Here is a 17,859-nt window from a genome sequence, read left to right as displayed (position 1 = left end):
AAACTAACGAAAATATTTCAGATTATGAATGTTCATCGATTCGATTAATGATGATCGAAACTGTGCTTAGTACTCAATGCGAATTCTTCACACACACTCGGCCATATAATGTCTTGGAAGATATTAGTGCTGTTAATGGAGCAAGTACCTGAATATTCTTGAGGAAATCGTACCCATGTTTCAAAAATGCATAGAATAGTTGTAAGTCAATGCATCGTAGAAAGAGAGAGAGAGAGAAAGACCTACTGCTGTAAATGTGTTCATTTACGTTTTACATAATCCTTGTATGTCAAACATTTACTTTAAAAACAATAATTTACATTAAAAAAAATCTTTTATGCTTACCTCATCTTTTTCACAGGTTTTCTGAAATTAGATTAAGAAAAGAAAATAAGAAAACAGTTCCAAAGTTTTATTTTTGAAAAATATAATTGTTCAAAAATTACTGAAGTGAAATTTAAAAAAGCACAATTATAAAATAAAGATATATTATATTATTTCAAAGCATTCTTCTTGAAAAGGGTACACATACACTTCGCTGAAATGTGAATAAATTTCATCGTTTTCAGTTTTCATATGAAAGACAACAGTTTTTGACATTTTCTCAAATTCTTTACACTCTCTGTCTTATTCCATTTATTGTGACTCTCAAATTATCTTAAAGCGACTTTCTTTTTAACAGCTATTGAATTTGAGGAATCGGATTACATCATGCGATAAAGACAAAACTGAGCAGCAAAAACTTCGCCAAACGCTGTTTTGCATTCTCTTCTCATATAGAAATATGAGAAGACGAATCGTTTTAGAGATCTACAGAGGATAACGTCTTTCATACTTATATATATTACCTGCCTTACCATGTTCAAAAATAGTTCAATTTTATGTTGATTTTATATTTGTTCAAGCTATCAACAATTTTATTGATAACTCAGTTCCATTCATTGTCTTCACCATTCTTCAAGCTTTCTATTTTCAACTCGTTTCGAACATCTTAAATAATTTAAGATGTTCTGGTTTTCTTAAAGCATTATTTTTAAAAATGTCGTTAGATTACTCTACTATTACTTAGTCCTTTTTTTCTGGGGGGGGGTTCTTAATCTCTACAGACAAACTACGTTTTTCATTTCGCATTAATTAAAATAGGTTCCTTACTTGTGTAAATAAGTTTCCCGAAGTATCGCACAGCATTCTAGATATTTTGTTGTAAAATAGAGCTATCTACTTTTATGACTTCGCCAAGAGTAGAAAATATCTTTCAAGTTACAGCTGATGAGATCTGGCATTATGGATCTGCAACGTAGTGATTGAAACGATAGTTTAGAGACAGAAGGCAGAGAATGGAAAGCCTTTGATTAGATGAGTGTGATTACTGGAAGTTCCACAGAGTCGGAAGAGTTGTTGTTGTTCTCATTTTTATCAATGATATTGATTAAAGGTTTAATGGATTATCTCATACTTTGTACAGTGCGCAAGTCATATACCAAGACGCAAGACAAGTTCCACCTGATGTCTTCCGCACATTGGTGGAAAGCCTCTCTGAAAGGATGCAGGAGATGATCAAAGCCAAAGGTGGACATACCCGATGTTAGAGTTCGCCTGTTGGTATCAATTGTAAATTGCTAAAGAATCTGGACAATAATGGTAATTAGTTATGTGATTATTTTCTTCGGAGATTATTGATCAGACGTCTGATAGGCTCACTGGACTTGTTTCATAGAACCATTGTATGTTGTAACAAACCGGATGGAAAGTAGTAAATATTCATCTGAAACATTTTGTATCTAAAGACACCGGTTAGAGAGTATTGCCCTTTCTAACTGGTTTCACCTAGAAGATTAATGGTCAGACGTGCAATGGGCTCATTGGACGCTTCATAGGATCCATTGGATGTTCCAACACACAGCACATACAGTTCTGTATTATATATTCATAGGAAACATTCACATATCTCAAGGCAGTGGTTATAAACTAGTAGATATAAGACATCGAATTTTCTCTGCAACATAGTACTGTTCTCATTTTCATTTTTGGTTTTTCTGAAAGTTATACAGCAATCCCTCGATTAATTCTCCCCCGATTAGTGCGTCATTTTTTTTTCTATACTGAAATTCGATTAGTCAGCCTATATACATCTTAAAAATAAATGTTACAGATTTAAAAAATTTTCTATCTATACATTTTTATGGCTAAGTATGTTAAAAAAATCACTCGCCAGAATGAAATAATTCAATTACCGATTTAAAACATTTTACGAAGTTATTTTTAATGGCATACTACACTATTTCCATGTACACTATGTTCCAAATTTACCCCAAAATATTGTTGATCATGTCTCGTGCCTCCTTTGCAATTGTTTTCCTTTTTTTTTATTTTAAAGAATTTTCCCAACCTTTCATCATGAACAAAAGAATTAGTGAGCAAAAAAGTGAAAGTGTGAACATGATTCGAAAAGTAATCTCATTGGAAGGAAAAACTTGAAATAATAAAGCAAAATGAACACGGCGAGTCCTGAGCCAAAGATAGGGAGAAGAACACAAAATGGGTGAATCAACTATAAGAGCAATTTTAAGCAAAGCTGCTGAATACAAAGAGAAAGGTAAGGTTGCTTCAAGTATTCATCATGCATGCAGACCACTCGAAATCAATGTATCATAAAGATTGAATTAGAGAGATTTCTTTCTACATGGATCGAAGATTGTAACCAAAAACGGTTCCCGGCAAGCATTGACCTTATTAATTCAAAAGCATTGCCTATTTGCAACCTTGAAAGGGCTATCAATGATGGAAAAGAAGAGTTCCACGCTAGCGGTGGGTGGTTTGATCATCTCAAATAAGAGAAATAGCCTACATTATGTTCTAATCACAGGCGAAGCTGCAAGGGGAGATAACGAGGTGGCCACAAATTATCCGGAGATTTTGAAGAAATTTTTGGAAGAAGGGGGTTATTGTGACCAACAAATATTTGATGTCGATGAAGCCGGCCTTTTTTGGAAGCGAATGCCTTCCAAGATTTTCTGGCCAAATCAGAGAAATCTCAGCCTGGTTATAAAGTCGCAAAGTCGAATGAAATTACTGCTAGCAATCTGCGAGCAGTTTGGAAGCACATTTTTTCCACATTGTACAAATGATTTTAGAGGCTTTTCAAATGAATCTAAGTTAATTAAATCTCATTCTGAGAAGTTGAGTGATTCCGATCTGCTAAATTTAGATGCACAGCGGGAAGATCCTGAAGAATATGAAGAAAATTTAATCACTGACAAGCACAAAGAGGTTTCAAGAAAAATTTTAAAATATTTTTCGTACAATCGAAGTTTTTAAGCAGCAATGCTTACAGGCTGATTCTGATGAAGAGAGAATTAGTAAAATTTGCAGAAGAGGCGATAGGGCTATATCGTCAGTTGTATGGACAAAAAGAAACAGAATGCCTGCCAAACTACGTCAGCTGAATTCTTTGTTAGGAAGCAGAATAATAGATTTATTTTCTGAATATATTTTATTGTCTTTCAACTTCAGCTTCATGATTTTCCTTCAATTAGGCCCTGAGACAATTTATTAAAAAAAATTAAGGGTCCAAAAAATAAATTTAAGGAATGAATTATATTTTTTCCCATAGGTTATTATATTCGATTAGTGCGTTTTCGATTAATGCGCCTGTTTTAAAGAACGCATTAAGCGCATTAATCGAGGAATTGCTGTATTGTAATTGTATCTGATTCATCACTTAGCAAGAGGGAAGAAAAGGAATGCTATTAAAAATTCAACAGAAAATTAAAATGATAAAAAAATAAATAAAGCGGGATTGCCTAGAGTTATATTAGTAAGAAAACATTATGTCTTGGTTTGCGAATATTTAAAGGCGGTTGCCCTAGTCTTTAGTGTCCATAAATTCATCACAAAGGTTAGCTCTGCTTGCAACACATCTATCTTAAATCTACACACACTTTTATTCCATTCACGAATCATCACAGTAAGTAATATAATAAAAAAAAGTTCTCGTTCTTATTTAGCATAATCTTGAGCAAGTTCTTGGAATGCTCCCAATTCTTTCTCCTTCCCTTTGTTTTACAATTTAGACAAACTGTCCTATCCCCATGCAGTAAATACCTCTCAACAGCTTAAGCATTGCAATCACATTCTTTGCATTCATAGATCTACAGATCGCAACTACATGAAAAAACATCGCGCTAAAATAGGCAGTTTTTCAGGAAATTGAAATTTTTGTTTCTTTTATTTATTTGGATTTGAGGGTAGTTAGAATTATCCGTCTGATTGAAAGGATGTAAGTTATAAACAGTTCAGGAAAAGAATGTCTTTCCATTAGTAACAGGCTAAGTACAGAAAGTCAAACTGCCCATTTTGTTTACAGTTTGTTGTGAGAAATAATTTTTTCCTGCTTTGGGAATCTTCTAATGGAAGATTTCTTTTGTTTTAAAAGAAATCTTCTAATTTTTTTTCAAACTGATGTAACCAAAATGCTTCAATGATTAGATTTTAATTTAACAGCAATGAGCAAAACATTCATGAGCACCAAAACCAGTGCTTCCCCGAAGCGCTGCTTCCAGTTATTATTATTATTATTAGAGCAATACCAGCTTTATGATGTTTCGCTTTCCACTATCCGCTTATACGACGATTTCCGATTAGACCAGTGCCCATTTGCAACATGATCCTGCATTCTTTCTACGACGGTTTCAGCAATAAGGCGTGTCCGTGAATCAACTGATGTTGCGTGATTGTTTGTTTACAATGCTCGCTGCTCGCTACGTCTTATTATGTTTTCTTGTTTCGCTGTGAATTGTAAACTGTTTATAACTATTATTTTATTTTATTGTTAATAATGGCAGATAAAATTCAAAGTAAGGATAGTGTTGCTTTGAGTGAAAAAGAAGACGCATAAACCAATTAAGATTAAAATTACTATTCCAAAATTAAAATTATGAAAGTTAGTGACGATTGGGAATCGCACGCTGTGAGAGGCCGCAAGCTAAACTTATTTCAGTTATAAAGTTCTTGGTCGAGTGAAAAGTGCTACACTAGTTAATACTTGTTATCCGTAGAGGCGGAAATCTTATTGACAAAACACTTTTAATATTGTAGATTGATGACCACACAGATTGGGGGTTACCTTAAGCCAGGCTATTCAGAATAAATTTTGTGTTTACGGAAATCATTCTAATTTTTTTCTTTTCTGTAACTGACGTAAACTAGTGGTTTATTTAAGCCATTTATGCACATGTATGACAACAACGTTATTTAACCATTCCTTGCATTCTACAAGTGATCAAAAAAGGCAGTGGTTCGTTAACGATGAAATTCACTATACAACCGTGGTCTGGAACCTAACGTGTCGCATGACCAGTGTATCCCTGTGTTATTATTATTATTGTTTTCAAACCTTCCCGGAGTCAACGACTCGTGGCAGGAGATCCTCCATCACACACTCACTGTCACTTCACATAGCTCATCATACCGTGCTTCAATATATATTTACTGTCTCCCACCCACCACGCTTCCAGGGAGCGCATTCCAAACAGCCACAACTCTCCACGTAAAAAATCATATTCCTCGCTCATTTGCTCTCGCCCTTTTTATTCAGCGTCCAGGAATGGCCTCTTGTTCTCCCTCTGTCCCTACTCATTCTATGAAAAATCTCATTTACGTTAATGTAGTAATTACCCCTTACCAACTTACAGTATATGTCTCGATTACGTTCCCTCCCCCTCGTCCTTCTGTTCTTAGACTCTGCAATTTGCACTCCCTCAATCTGTATTCATGCTCAACATTTTCAGCGACATTTCCACAGACCAGAAACCACCTTAGTCAATCGTCTTTAAACCTCTTCCAACATCTCGTCATCCTTTTGAAAACCCGGTGACTTAACTGTGCACGTGAGGTCTGATCAAAGCCTCATACAAAGGAATAAATACCTAAACATCCTTATTTTTACATGTCAGTGTTTTCCGCATAATTGCTGTGATGCGCTGTGCTGTTGAACTTGAGAAAGTGTAAGACTCATGTTAAAGAGGTAAACTTTGTGAACTCCCCGGAACATTCACTCAAGACACGCGGAGCTATACTAATACTAACGAATCATATAGCCTTATTGATATAAGCATTTTTCATTGAACTCAATTCCTCATATACACGTCCTGCTCACTAACCATCCATTGGTGGCTCCTCCCTCCGTCCCCATTGCTCTCCAGTTCTGCATGATGTTTCTTTCACGAGGATGAAATACTGGACCTTTATGACTTTCTCACTTAACATCTCTATTATATCCTCCTCCTCAGTGGCTCTCATTTTATCATACCCTCCAAGCAGTATAGTCAGTTAACGATCCTTCAAATTGCCGAAATCGCTTTCCGTATTAGGTTGGTCAAAGAGTAGATTACTGTATATGAGTGAAGAATTTTATTTTTCTGGGCGAGACATCTATCCTACTTATTAGAGGCTTCAAGTAATTGTTTGAAAAAACTTCATTACTTGGTTTCGAGAAAAGGTTTTTGTTACGTAATCTTTTCAAGAATGTGTAAAACCCGCATAAAATGCACGAAAAGCATATTCTGAGTGAAAGGGATATCCCTCAAAAGAAAAAAAAAAAAAAAAACTCCCACGCACGTCTACATAACATGCATAAACGGAATATTGTGCAAGGCTTCAACTGTATCACAAGTTACTCCAATAAATGCTGCAGTTCTTTTTGATGCGTACACTTCACATGTCTTATAATGAATTTTCATTGAACTCTTCGTTCGATCATTTGTGGTTTCGAAGGATTGCGATTTATCGATGAATTGTTAGTTTTCGACTAATTTCCTTTCGATTAAATGCTTTTTCGAAAACTATTAATCGAAAAAGCTAATCGATTAGCTTTTTCGATTAATATGAGGCTTTAATTAGGCCACATCTGGACTACTGCGCGCAGATCTGGACACCCAGATTCCGTGGAGATGAGGAAGTGGTGGAGAGGATCCAGAGGCAAGTGACAAACATTTGGCAGGTCTATGGTGTGATTCCTATGAGAATAGATTGACGGTGTGTGGGCTTCAAAATAGATAAAACGTAGGGAGCACGGTAGAAATATATAAGCTATTGAAGAGGTTTTATAGGATTAACACTTGAAGAGTTTTTCACTACATGACAGAAAGACAGACAGAGAAAAAGGAGTAACCCCTAATAATTGTAAACCAGTATGGTTAACAAGGATCTTAGAAGTAGTTTTTTTTCTTGCTTGGAGGAATTCAAGAGAATAAAAAGACATAGAAAAGAAGTTCCCGCCAAAGCACAAAACTTCAAAATAATTGGGGAAATAATATCGGAACCAACTACAAGACTATTTTGGTATCTAATTTTGGCACAGTTCTAAAATAAAATAATTAAAAAACACATTTGCTGTCAAAAATTAAAGGAGGCATCCAATGTTAATTGTTTATAATAGTAGGAATAGATTTACCAATTTCATCAATTCAACAATCGGAGGAAAAGAATCTAGAAACTAGAAAAGTTGTTTCAGTGAGTAACGATGCAAAAAATAGTATGCAGAATAACTAAAACTTGAATAATTACTGATCATTGAGAGATCGGATAAAGGGTAATCTGCCATCCGCTTCAAAAAGACTGGATTCCATTACATTGTCCATACTAAACATGCAATATGAACTCAAATTAAGCGTGATTTGGGTGCATATTTGGTATACGTTTGGGTCCATAATTAGGTACAACAAGGGAGCCAAATTTAGTTTTTAACAAAAACAAATAACAAATAAATAAAAAGAAATATCAAACATGCCAAAGAGTAATGGCAATTACTTTGAGAATTAAAAGAGCATAGAAAGCAAAAAAATTCAGATAGAAAATAAAAACTAGTATGCTGCTCATGAAGCTAAATAGTTAAAGTGGAACTGCGCTGACCATGCAACTAGTACGAAAGATGAGCAGATGGGTAGCCTTTATTATAATTTGCAGAGAAAGAGAGAGAGAGAGAGAGAAGGAAATCCAAATGTAGACAGAGGATAAGTGGAGAGATGAGATCATCAAAAAGCAGAAACATCTGGATGAAGATGGCCATGACATATAGGAGGTGATAAAATTGGAAGAAGACTTTGTCAAGCAGTGGGATGCCCTAGCCTAATCACAACAAGAACAACAACAATGTAAGAGAATAGTTTGAGTGCAAAAAGCAACGTAAACATTTTGGACTAAATTACTTCCAACAGCTTTGGCAAGAAACCCAAACGCATAATGTCATTTGGATATTAAAAATAAAAATGTAAATGATATCTGGAGAGGTCTGAATGGTGATGTGCAGTTGTTTGCAGATTATGCAAAAGTTGGGGAGAGCTATCAGGAGTAGTGTGGATGCTGTAGCTTTGCAAGAGGACTTGAATACACTGGCTGAATGGGTAAATAAGTGAGAATGTAAATTCAATGTTTCAGTGTAAGGTTTTGAAATTTGGGAAGCAGAGACGAGATATAAAGTACACAATCGGTGCGAATATCTTGGAAGAAGTAGAGGAAATGAGAGATCTGGGAGTGATTGTAGACAAGGACCTAAAATTTCGGGGACATGTTACTAAAATAGTGAAGACAACACAGCGGATAATGAGAATGATGCGGAGGACATTGACTTGTAGAAGTAAGGATGTTATCGTTCCTTTGCATAAGGCTTTGATCAGGCCACATATGGATTACTGTGCACATGTCTGGTCACCTGGTTTTCAAAAAGATGAAATTGCGTTGGAAAAAGTTCAGAGACGATTGACTTAGGTGGTTTCTGGTCTCTGGAATGTAGAGTATGAAGACAGATTGACAAAATGCAATTTGCAGAAATTGGTGGATAGAAGGAGGGGGGGATATGATTGAGACATATAAGCTGTTAAGTGGTTATTACCAGATTAACGTCGGGGAGGTTTTGCACAGAATGGGTGAGGATAGCAGGAGAACAAGAGGTCATTCCTGGAAGCTGTACAAGGAGGGTGTGAGCAAGGGAATGAGAAGCCAGTTTTTTGCATGGAGAGTGGTGAGTGATTGGAATGTTTTGCCCGAGAGTGTGGTGTGTGTGCAGAGACAGTGAATATATTTAAGGCACAGTATGATAAACTGTGTGTATAACAGTGGACCTCCCACGATGAGTCTTTGACTCCATGGAGGTTTTTATAATAATAATAATAATAATAATAATAATAATAATAATAATAATAATAATATACAACCCCTTTTATTCCCTATAGGGATTGGGCGAGAACAATTTAGCCCTACCTAACGTTTAGAGACTGAGTGGAAAGTTAGCTCTTTGGAAGTGGTGTTTGCTTCCTCAGCGCTAGGTCACCTAAAGAAAGCTGTTCTCAGTTCGAATGTACGTGAAGACCGGAGGAACTTTTTGTCACTATTTCTTTGACCAGTTCTAGAGTTAGCCAATTACGCGCAAATAATTTATTTTTATCCCGGAAACTTGGGGTTTTCGTCTGATAAACTCAAGAATACACAGTATCTCAGACGTTAATTAATATATTAGGGACTACGAGATGGCAGCACTTGTCTGTATGCTTCTTTTCACTGGATTCCATTTATAATTATGGATAGTCTTGGGCCAGCTATCTTTGATTGGCTACCATTTGGATAATTTTTTGATTGTTGGCTTTCAAATTCAGTTTTAGACGATGTGTTTCATAATGATTTTACAACGAGTTTATTATAAATAGAAAAGCAATTCGGAGATTTCGATGAAAGATAACTGCTGTACGAGTATGTCTCATTCTTCTCTTACATAGTTTTCGCACAATTTCTCAGAAACCTAATATTAATAAGGAACAAAAACCTAAACGAAATGAACAATAAATGTTTCCTTATTACTAAGAATTATTTGAATAATGTCTTAACTCCAGACGTTTGGATGAGAAGAATAAAACAGTAATTCAACTAAGGAAATGCTGCATAAACTCACGAAGATCATCCCAGTTGGCATTTATGTAATGTCATACAGCACTGGAATAAGAATGGTTCTGTGGATGTAGTCCATACGAAATCAATAAAAGATCTTGGCCCGAATTGTTTAGAGGCAAAATGAACAAAATATACTTAATATATAATGGATTCACTAGCGTTGAAGAGATCTAGAGGAATTGTAGATCTAGAATTCCTCTACATTGTAAACAGAAAAATCAAAATTTAGAGTCATCTTTAGAGGTTACCATTTCTTGAAATAAGGCGTTGTCTCAAAAATTTGAAGTGTTATTCAAGAAATGTGTTTCATTCTTTTCTTAAGGGATATCAAACTTATCAGAAATAAATGAGGTTGAACATTTCATCAAACTCAGTTCTGGTGAGCCAACACTTGTAAGATAGTAATAGACACCACTCAGTTATGCTGAATGGTTTAAACAATTTATACAACAGTACGTACAGGCAAAAGTGGCGCAGCATGGTCGTCCTATCTTTTTAATATTTAAAAGTGAATATATTATGAGAACAGCCGACTGAGACAGAGATCCAGCAGGAATGAAGTTTGTTGGCAGAAAAATAAATAATTTAAGATATGCAGATGAAAACCCTCGAGAGCAGAAACTATGGAAGATCTGGAGCCGATATTTCTGTCGGTTAAGAGGGAAAGCAAAAAAGCTGGGCTTGGTTTAAACATCAGCAAATCAAAAGTGATTATTCTGGCAACTTCGATGAATTGATGATTGAAGGAGATAAACTAGATTTCGTTGAAAGTTATGATTTACTGGGATCTAGAAAAAAAAATGGTGAACAATCTGAAGATGAAATTAAAAGAAGAATAGCCATGGGGAAAAGTTATGTTAAACCTTGACAAAAATTATGAAAGATAGAGATGTTAGCAAATAATTATCAAAGCAATGGTATTTCCATCAGCGATGTATGGATGTGAGAGCTGCATGATTAAGAAAGACAGAAATAGAATTGATTCATTTGAATTATGGGAGTGGAGGAGACTACTGAGAATCCCATGGACCACAAGAATGAAGAAGGTTTTAGAGAATATAAAGACAGAATGCTACTTGGAGTCAATGATCATTAAACAGATGTTAATGTTGTGCATATTCTGCGAGCAGATGAATCATTGGAAAAGACAGTTGTGTTGGGGAAAAATTGAGAGCATTAGAAGGAGACGATGACGAGAGCAAGAGAGTTGGATGGACAACATAAAGGAACTTACCAACTTAAACTTACAATTGTTGAAAGGAAAGACAAGAGGCCGAGTGAGATGAAGAGCCTTTGTTCACAAGCTCTCAGAGAGTCGGAAAACGACCGGATGGCACATAACAACAATGCACAGGAGGGAATGATTCGGCGTTCAAAAAGGATTGTAGAATAGTCCATTTATTTTATGAAGAAAAAAAAAGAACATCTCAGATTTCTGTTCAGCTGAAGGTTAACAAGTTACTGAGCCAATAAAGTTCCCTCTTGGTAATATGCATGAATTATTAGCATCTCTTGAAGGGAAAGAGCTTGTGTATTATCAAGCTTGATCCATTTAAAGCAAAAGGGGAGACATTATTTTTGTAATATTTGAGACATCAAATGGGCCAGACGTGAGTTATCAAAATTAACAGCTGCATCATGAAATTCACTTCAGTCCTTTCAGGTAGTAATGAATGATGTTGTTTTGTCTGATATACTGGGAAAGAGAGTTATTTGTTTTAAAAATGGCTTCCTTGTTTATTCTTCTAGCACAGATAGATAGTCTTTCCATGTTATCATGTTATTAAAATCAGTTATTTCTAGGTTGCATAAACGAAGTATGAAGTTGAAAACTTAAACCATACTGCTAGTTATTTTTGAGTAAAGTTTGTATCTTGGAAATATAGATCCAAGTGAAATTACATTTGATGGAGAAAACATGTCTCCTCTTTTTTTCTTTTACAGACAGGTGAAGATATTTTTCAGCCCAATGAATTTTCATTGTGAGTTTATCCCAAATCCTTTAACATATCTTAATCCTTTGACAGCTCTCTCAGTAAAAAGGGGGAGATTTATGTGGAGGATAAGAAGAATAATAATAAATGAGGCGTTTGAACATCTAAAGCAAACTTTAATCAGTTCTCCAACCTCAGCTTACCCAACTTTCGAATAGAGATTTAACATCTCAGTCGACGCATTATTTTACTGCATTTCTGCAGCAGGTCATCAGAAGGGAGATGAAGAATTAAGACCCATAGCCTTTCTTAGCAGGAAGCTGTGGCCGAAAAAATTCACTATTCAATGAATGAAAATGAGGCTATGACAATCGTTTTTCCAATCAGAAAACTAAAGTACATTTTATATAGACAAGGCATTATTGAAGTGAAGTCCGATTATAAGCCATTATACTCATAAACAACATAAATGAAAAAAAAAATAATAATTAGAATTGCCTTGGAAATATGAGAATCGTTTGCACTCTACAGCGCTTGACGGCACTACGAAAGGCGTTCGAATCTAGTCGCCGACTAGAGGAACTTTTTCCAAGCCTTTTCTCGACCGGTTCCAGAGTTAGTCGATCTCTGGCACGGGCTAGCGGGTGGTTTTCCCTCCTTGAAACTCGGGTTTTTCGTCCCGTAAACTCAAGAAAATCGGCCATCGAACCCACACTATTTTCTGACATTAAATATATTGTGTTAGGGTTAGGGACCACCAGATGGCAGCACTTATTAGCCGCCTTCTTCAATGTTACACCGATTAATTTGTGATAGCCTTGGGCCAGCTATCTCTGATTGGCTACCAGTGGAGATTGAACTGCCCACTCAATCTTCAAAAGTTTGATAGGGCTTAAAAAACGACTTCGCCTACTCCCTATAGGAACAAAAAGGCGTTAACAGATTTTTTTTTTTTTAATCAGAGAAATTACAAAATGTCTTCTCATAGTCATATTAAAGAAAATGTATCTGGTGAAAAAGAAAGTGGTTGCAAAACAAAAATAAAAACAAAACATTCCACTTGTGTTGTAGCAGCAACAAAATGAGAACTCTTGAAATGAAGAAGACGCGAGTAAAGAGAGAGAGAGAGAGTAATTTTACCTTAAAAGTTATTTTTAGAAAGGGGAGTTATTTACGATGCAGTATCTTCGAGGAATAATGAAATAAATAACAAAATTATTAATATTTTGGATACAAATGCAAGAGATTTGAGAATAAACAAAAATGAGCAAGAGCTTTGAGAATAAACTCAAAATATTTCAACGTGATTTAGAAAGTAACAATTTTAAGTATTTTCCAAGAGTGAATTTTTTTTTTTAACGAAACCAGTCCCAAAAATCGTGAACAACATATCAACCAGTCTATCGAAGTTCTAGTCAGTAACTGAGCAGTTTTCTTCTAGATTCGAGCAATTTCGAATGTTGGAACGAACAATCCAATTCATAAAGTATCCTGATGAAACAGAATTCATGGATGTTAAATTAGATGGCTTTGAGTGGTTGGATTTAAAAGATCTAGAAATGCAACTAGCCGACTTCCAGTGTAAGCCTATCGGGAAAAGAAAGTTTAGTGCTCTTAGAAATGAATTAGAAGAACTTGAACGGGAACGTCTGCATGATACCGCGTGTAAAGAGTGAAAAATTCTAAGGAAATGACTGTGAAATGGAATAGCTTTCCGAAAACTTTCATGCACTTAAAATCTTTGCTAAAGCTCTTCTAGCAATTTTCTCTTCTACACACTCTTGTGAAACCCTATTTTCTGCCTTAAATAATATCAAATCGAAAGGGAAAAATAGACTGAGCAGTGATTTGAGCGCTACCTATGTAACATTAAAATGTACACACTATAGCCCTTCTATAAAGCAACTTTCTACCGGTACTCAGCAACAGAAAAGTCATTAAATGTAATGTAAGTTTGTAATTTCACTTTATTAAATGAATGGTGTAATATGAATTCATAGATTTTATATCAATGTCCTATTAAATAAATAGCCTAATACGATATGTATAAGTCACGATCTATGATTATGTAGTTAAATTTATAATGCATGTATGCAAGTGGCACATCAACAACGTCAATATTAAAAAAAAAAAAAAAAACAGATGTTTGACACACCTGGGTAAAAAGATTCGCCATCTGTTAGACTACAGGCCTAAAAGTGAGGGTTTATTAGGTCTTATGATTTGTGTGAAATTAGAACTTAATAAACAGGAAAGAGGTAGTTTCAGCCAGTGAAAATCCTTCCACTATCACATCTCTTATTTTGAGATGGATTTGTTTTCTTAAGAGTAGGAATTGTAACGTATCTGATGATAATCATTAAAATAATCCACATGGTTTAATAATTAACTTACTTTACAAAAATTAATCTGTCTTATTTAACATTGATTTCGAAAATAGATTTCGAGATACTATTACATGAAGTCTCTCCCCTCCCCTGTTTCCTGCAAATACTTCAAATACTGAAATTTTTGATTTCACTGATAACTAAATTTCGCTCCACTAAGAGAATGATATAAGAGTTATTTAAGCACATTTGTAACTTTTGTTACACAACATTCCGCAAGTTAGCTTTGTTTCATGATGGCAGGAGAGAGAGAGAGAGAGCCCAAATACGCTGAGTTGATAGCTTTAAATTCCAAAAACTGTGTCTACTTCTGTTCAATAAATATCAATAAAATGTCATTTTTTATTTGAGATGGCTGAAAGTTGTAGAACAAAAGGGTTTTCTTACCTAAAAATGTACTTTAACTTCACACGTTATTCGTTTGTCTTATTACAAGCATTAAGTTTAACTGGCAGTTTGAACTAAATGAGCACATTCTCAGACTTCCAGGAAGCAGCACAACTTAATATCATTCCTTGTGAACGAGAGAAATGTGCGATGCAAACAAAATATTTTTAGAAACGCCAAAGTGAAACGTTAAGAAATGTAACATAGAAAAACAACAGATTTATCCGAAAGGACCACCAGAAGATCTAATTCTAAAAGAAGGTCTTTCAACATGGAATAAACTGCGGTACAGTTTCGGAATGCAACGATTGGATAATTTGAATTTTAAAGAGAGAACATTATAACTAAACGAACAGCCAAGTCAACTGAGTTCTGTGTATAAGTCTTTCTGGATATTTTCGGAAGCGATTAATTTATGGAAATACTCTACTGCCTAGTACGACAGCGATTTGACCTTCCTTCATGGTAAAAAGGCTAAACTTCACTCCACTCCTATCTAACAGCCAACGATAAGGCATTGACTCAAGACTTGGATGCTGCAGATCGACCTGAATTCGCTAAGTTCGCAGTGATGGTACACAGACTTCCATCAGTGTTTCAGATTTCTGAGGATTAGCCCTAGTTGCTGTGATCATCCAATCTATCTTAACTATGTCGAGAAGAAAGACTTCAGAGCATTTTTATTATATCTGAAGGGCTTAAATGAGAGCGATGTTACAGATCCTAACTGTGTGTGTGTGTGTGTGTGTGTTTTAAGGTCTATTTTGCTGTGTTAGTGAGTTAATTTTCGTTAATTCTTTACATGGAAAAAAATCTGCACAAGAATTGACTAAGTGACTGGAAGGCTCTTAAAAATGCCATTGATCAGGGATAAGAAACAAACCTGTAATTTTTTCTTCCGTAGATCTATCGTCATTCGCATAATATGGAAAAACAAAGTCACTCAGAAAAACAGCAAGGAATATGCAATGCAGATACATTTTAGTAAAATCCAGCGCGACGAAAATAAGCAGAGACAGAGAAGCGGTTAACTTCGAAGTGGAAGGAAATAAAATAGAAGGTGAAACACGTAATCACTTAGGCACCTTAATCATAGACAAATGAAATTATATCGAAACTATTATACAAAGCTTAAGCATACGTTGATCTTCTATCACCAAACATAGAAATATTTGAAAAAATGCTCTCTCTTCTAAGAACTCAAGTTTAAAATTTCTCCTCAGTTCTTCATGAAAGTGAAATTTGTTAAACAAAAAAGTAACAAAAATTAACAGATGTTGAAAATAAGTGTTTCAGAAAAAATGAAAAAAAATATGGATAGAAATGAAAACCAAAGAGAAGATCAGGTAATATTTATTTTATATAATCTTTTTTTAGAAAAAGGACTGGTGCACTGAAAGGTTTCTGCAAGCTCCCAAATCGGCGCATTAGAAGGGAAGAGGCCTGCCGTAAAACTATGAAGGAAATTCATAAAAACACATGAAGTGCATAGCTGGATTTAACTCCTAGAAATGATCCTAGTAATTCAGATAACCTGCCTGCAGGTAGAAGAGGGCTGGAAAGTCCTTTTACCTGTAACTTGAGCTCACTTTAGACGAATGATGACGAACGATATTTTAAAAGTCCTCTTTGGTATTCCTCCTCTCTAGTCATTGTTAGTTCCTTTTCATCTAGCGTTAGATTCAGATATTTGAACGTGCATAATCTCAATGACTATTTTACATTTTGTATTAAAAAAAAAAAAAGCAGCTAACGCTTTTATTCCCTTATTGCGAGCAGGTGAGGACGTTTTTTAACCCTATCTAACTTTTGGAGACTGGTGGGTATTTCATGGGGGGGGGGGGGGTGGGGGGGGGGGGGGGTGGGGGGGGGGGGGGGTGGGGGGGGGGGGGGGTGGGGGGGGGGGGGGGTGGGGGGGGGGGGGGGTGGGGGGGGGGGGGGGTGGGGGGGGGGGGGGGTGGGGGGGGGGGGGGGTGGGGGGGGGGGGGGGTGGGGGGGGGGGGGGGTGGGGGGGGGGGGGGGTGGGGGGGGGGGGGGGTGGGGGGGGGGGGGGGTGGGGGGGGGGGGGGGTGGGGGGGGGGGGGGGTGGGGGGGGGGGGGGGTGGGGGGGGGGGGGGGTGGGGGGGGGGGGGGGTGGGGGGGGGGGGGGGTGGGGGGGGGGGGGGGTGGGGGGGGGGGGGGGTGGGGGGGGGGGGGGGTGGGGGGGGGGGGGGGTGGGGGGGGGGGGGGGTGGGGGGGGGGGGGGGTGGGGGGGGGGGGGGGTGGGGGGGGGGGGGGGTGGGGGGGGGGGGGGGTGGGGGGGGGGGGGGGTGGGGGGGGGGGGGGGTGGGGATGGAACCATTTCTGCACAGAAGTCGCTTTGTGGAAAAGGACATTGCCGAGTTGATATAGGAAAGGTCCTTAACAGATGGTTGCCATATTGTTGGAATCTCAGATTTGTCTGTAATGCTTTGGAGGCCGCAGCTTTAAGAGCCCCAGTCACAGGAACTGGAGAGCTAAACGTGAAACATGCAAAACGGTCTAAGACCTTGATGCGGTCTCCACCATGAGTGGCCATGAAAACAACCCCATGTTGTTCACCACTACTGACGAATAGTTGTACTGCTGGAATTGCTTGCATAGACATTTCCAAACTCGATAGCGAGTGCTTCAACCAAGGTCAGGCGATATTTCGTGCCACTAACTTGAACACTCTGCGGTCCTTCTCTGTGAATTCATCCGGCGAACCAAGACGCGATTGTGCTATTCTTGCTTCTAGTTGTTTTCAGTTCACATTAACAGCACTTACAGTTGATGGGGACAGCAGCAGTAGGACAAAAATTTCCACAATATTGAGATGTTGCGAAGGTGGTATTGAGCTCTTCAATACAGCCAATTTTACTATTAGTGTTAGGATATGAATATTGCAAGACTGTGTATTTCCTTTTATACCTGTATGAGCCATGGTTGCGATGTATATATCTATATCTATATGTAACCTCTCTGCCTGACTGCAGAGAACCAAAAGCCGGTTAATCCTGTATATAAGATTGTTATGTTCACAATAAAAAAAAAATCTATATCTATATCTATCTATCTATCTATATATATAATTTAATTGTTTATTTATTAGGTAAAGAATGTGAAATAGAAAATCCGGCTGGGGTCTACGACCAGTTTTGTCCTTGTGCTTCAGGTCTCCAGTGCAATGTAAATAATGTAAGTTCAAT

General features: G+C 37.0%; 1 protein-coding gene across 1 annotated transcript in view; it reads right to left on the bottom strand.

Moving 5' to 3' along the window:
• Positions 1-17,594, bottom strand: part of LOC150092468 (uncharacterized) — a 123,966-nt gene extending 106,372 nt beyond the window's left edge. The window contains exons 1-2 of the mRNA XM_090414871.1: positions 17,439-17,594; positions 346-366 (exon numbers count right to left, since the gene is read on the bottom strand). Of these exons, the coding sequence (XP_090270997.1) occupies positions 346-366; positions 17,439-17,594 (177 nt within the window). The remainder of the gene's footprint in view (positions 1-345; positions 367-17,438) is intronic.
• Between the last annotated feature and the right edge of the window lie 265 nt (positions 17,595-17,859).

The sequence above is a fragment of the Typopeltis vanoorti genome, chromosome 26, assembly GCF_054136105.1.
Source record: "Typopeltis vanoorti isolate ZY-2024b chromosome 26, IOZ_Tvanoo_1.0, whole genome shotgun sequence".
Classification (NCBI taxonomy): domain Eukaryota; kingdom Metazoa; phylum Arthropoda; class Arachnida; order Uropygi; family Thelyphonidae; genus Typopeltis; species Typopeltis vanoorti.
Note: the sequence above shows the minus strand (reverse complement) of the source record. Positions and strands in the feature narration are given on the sequence as shown.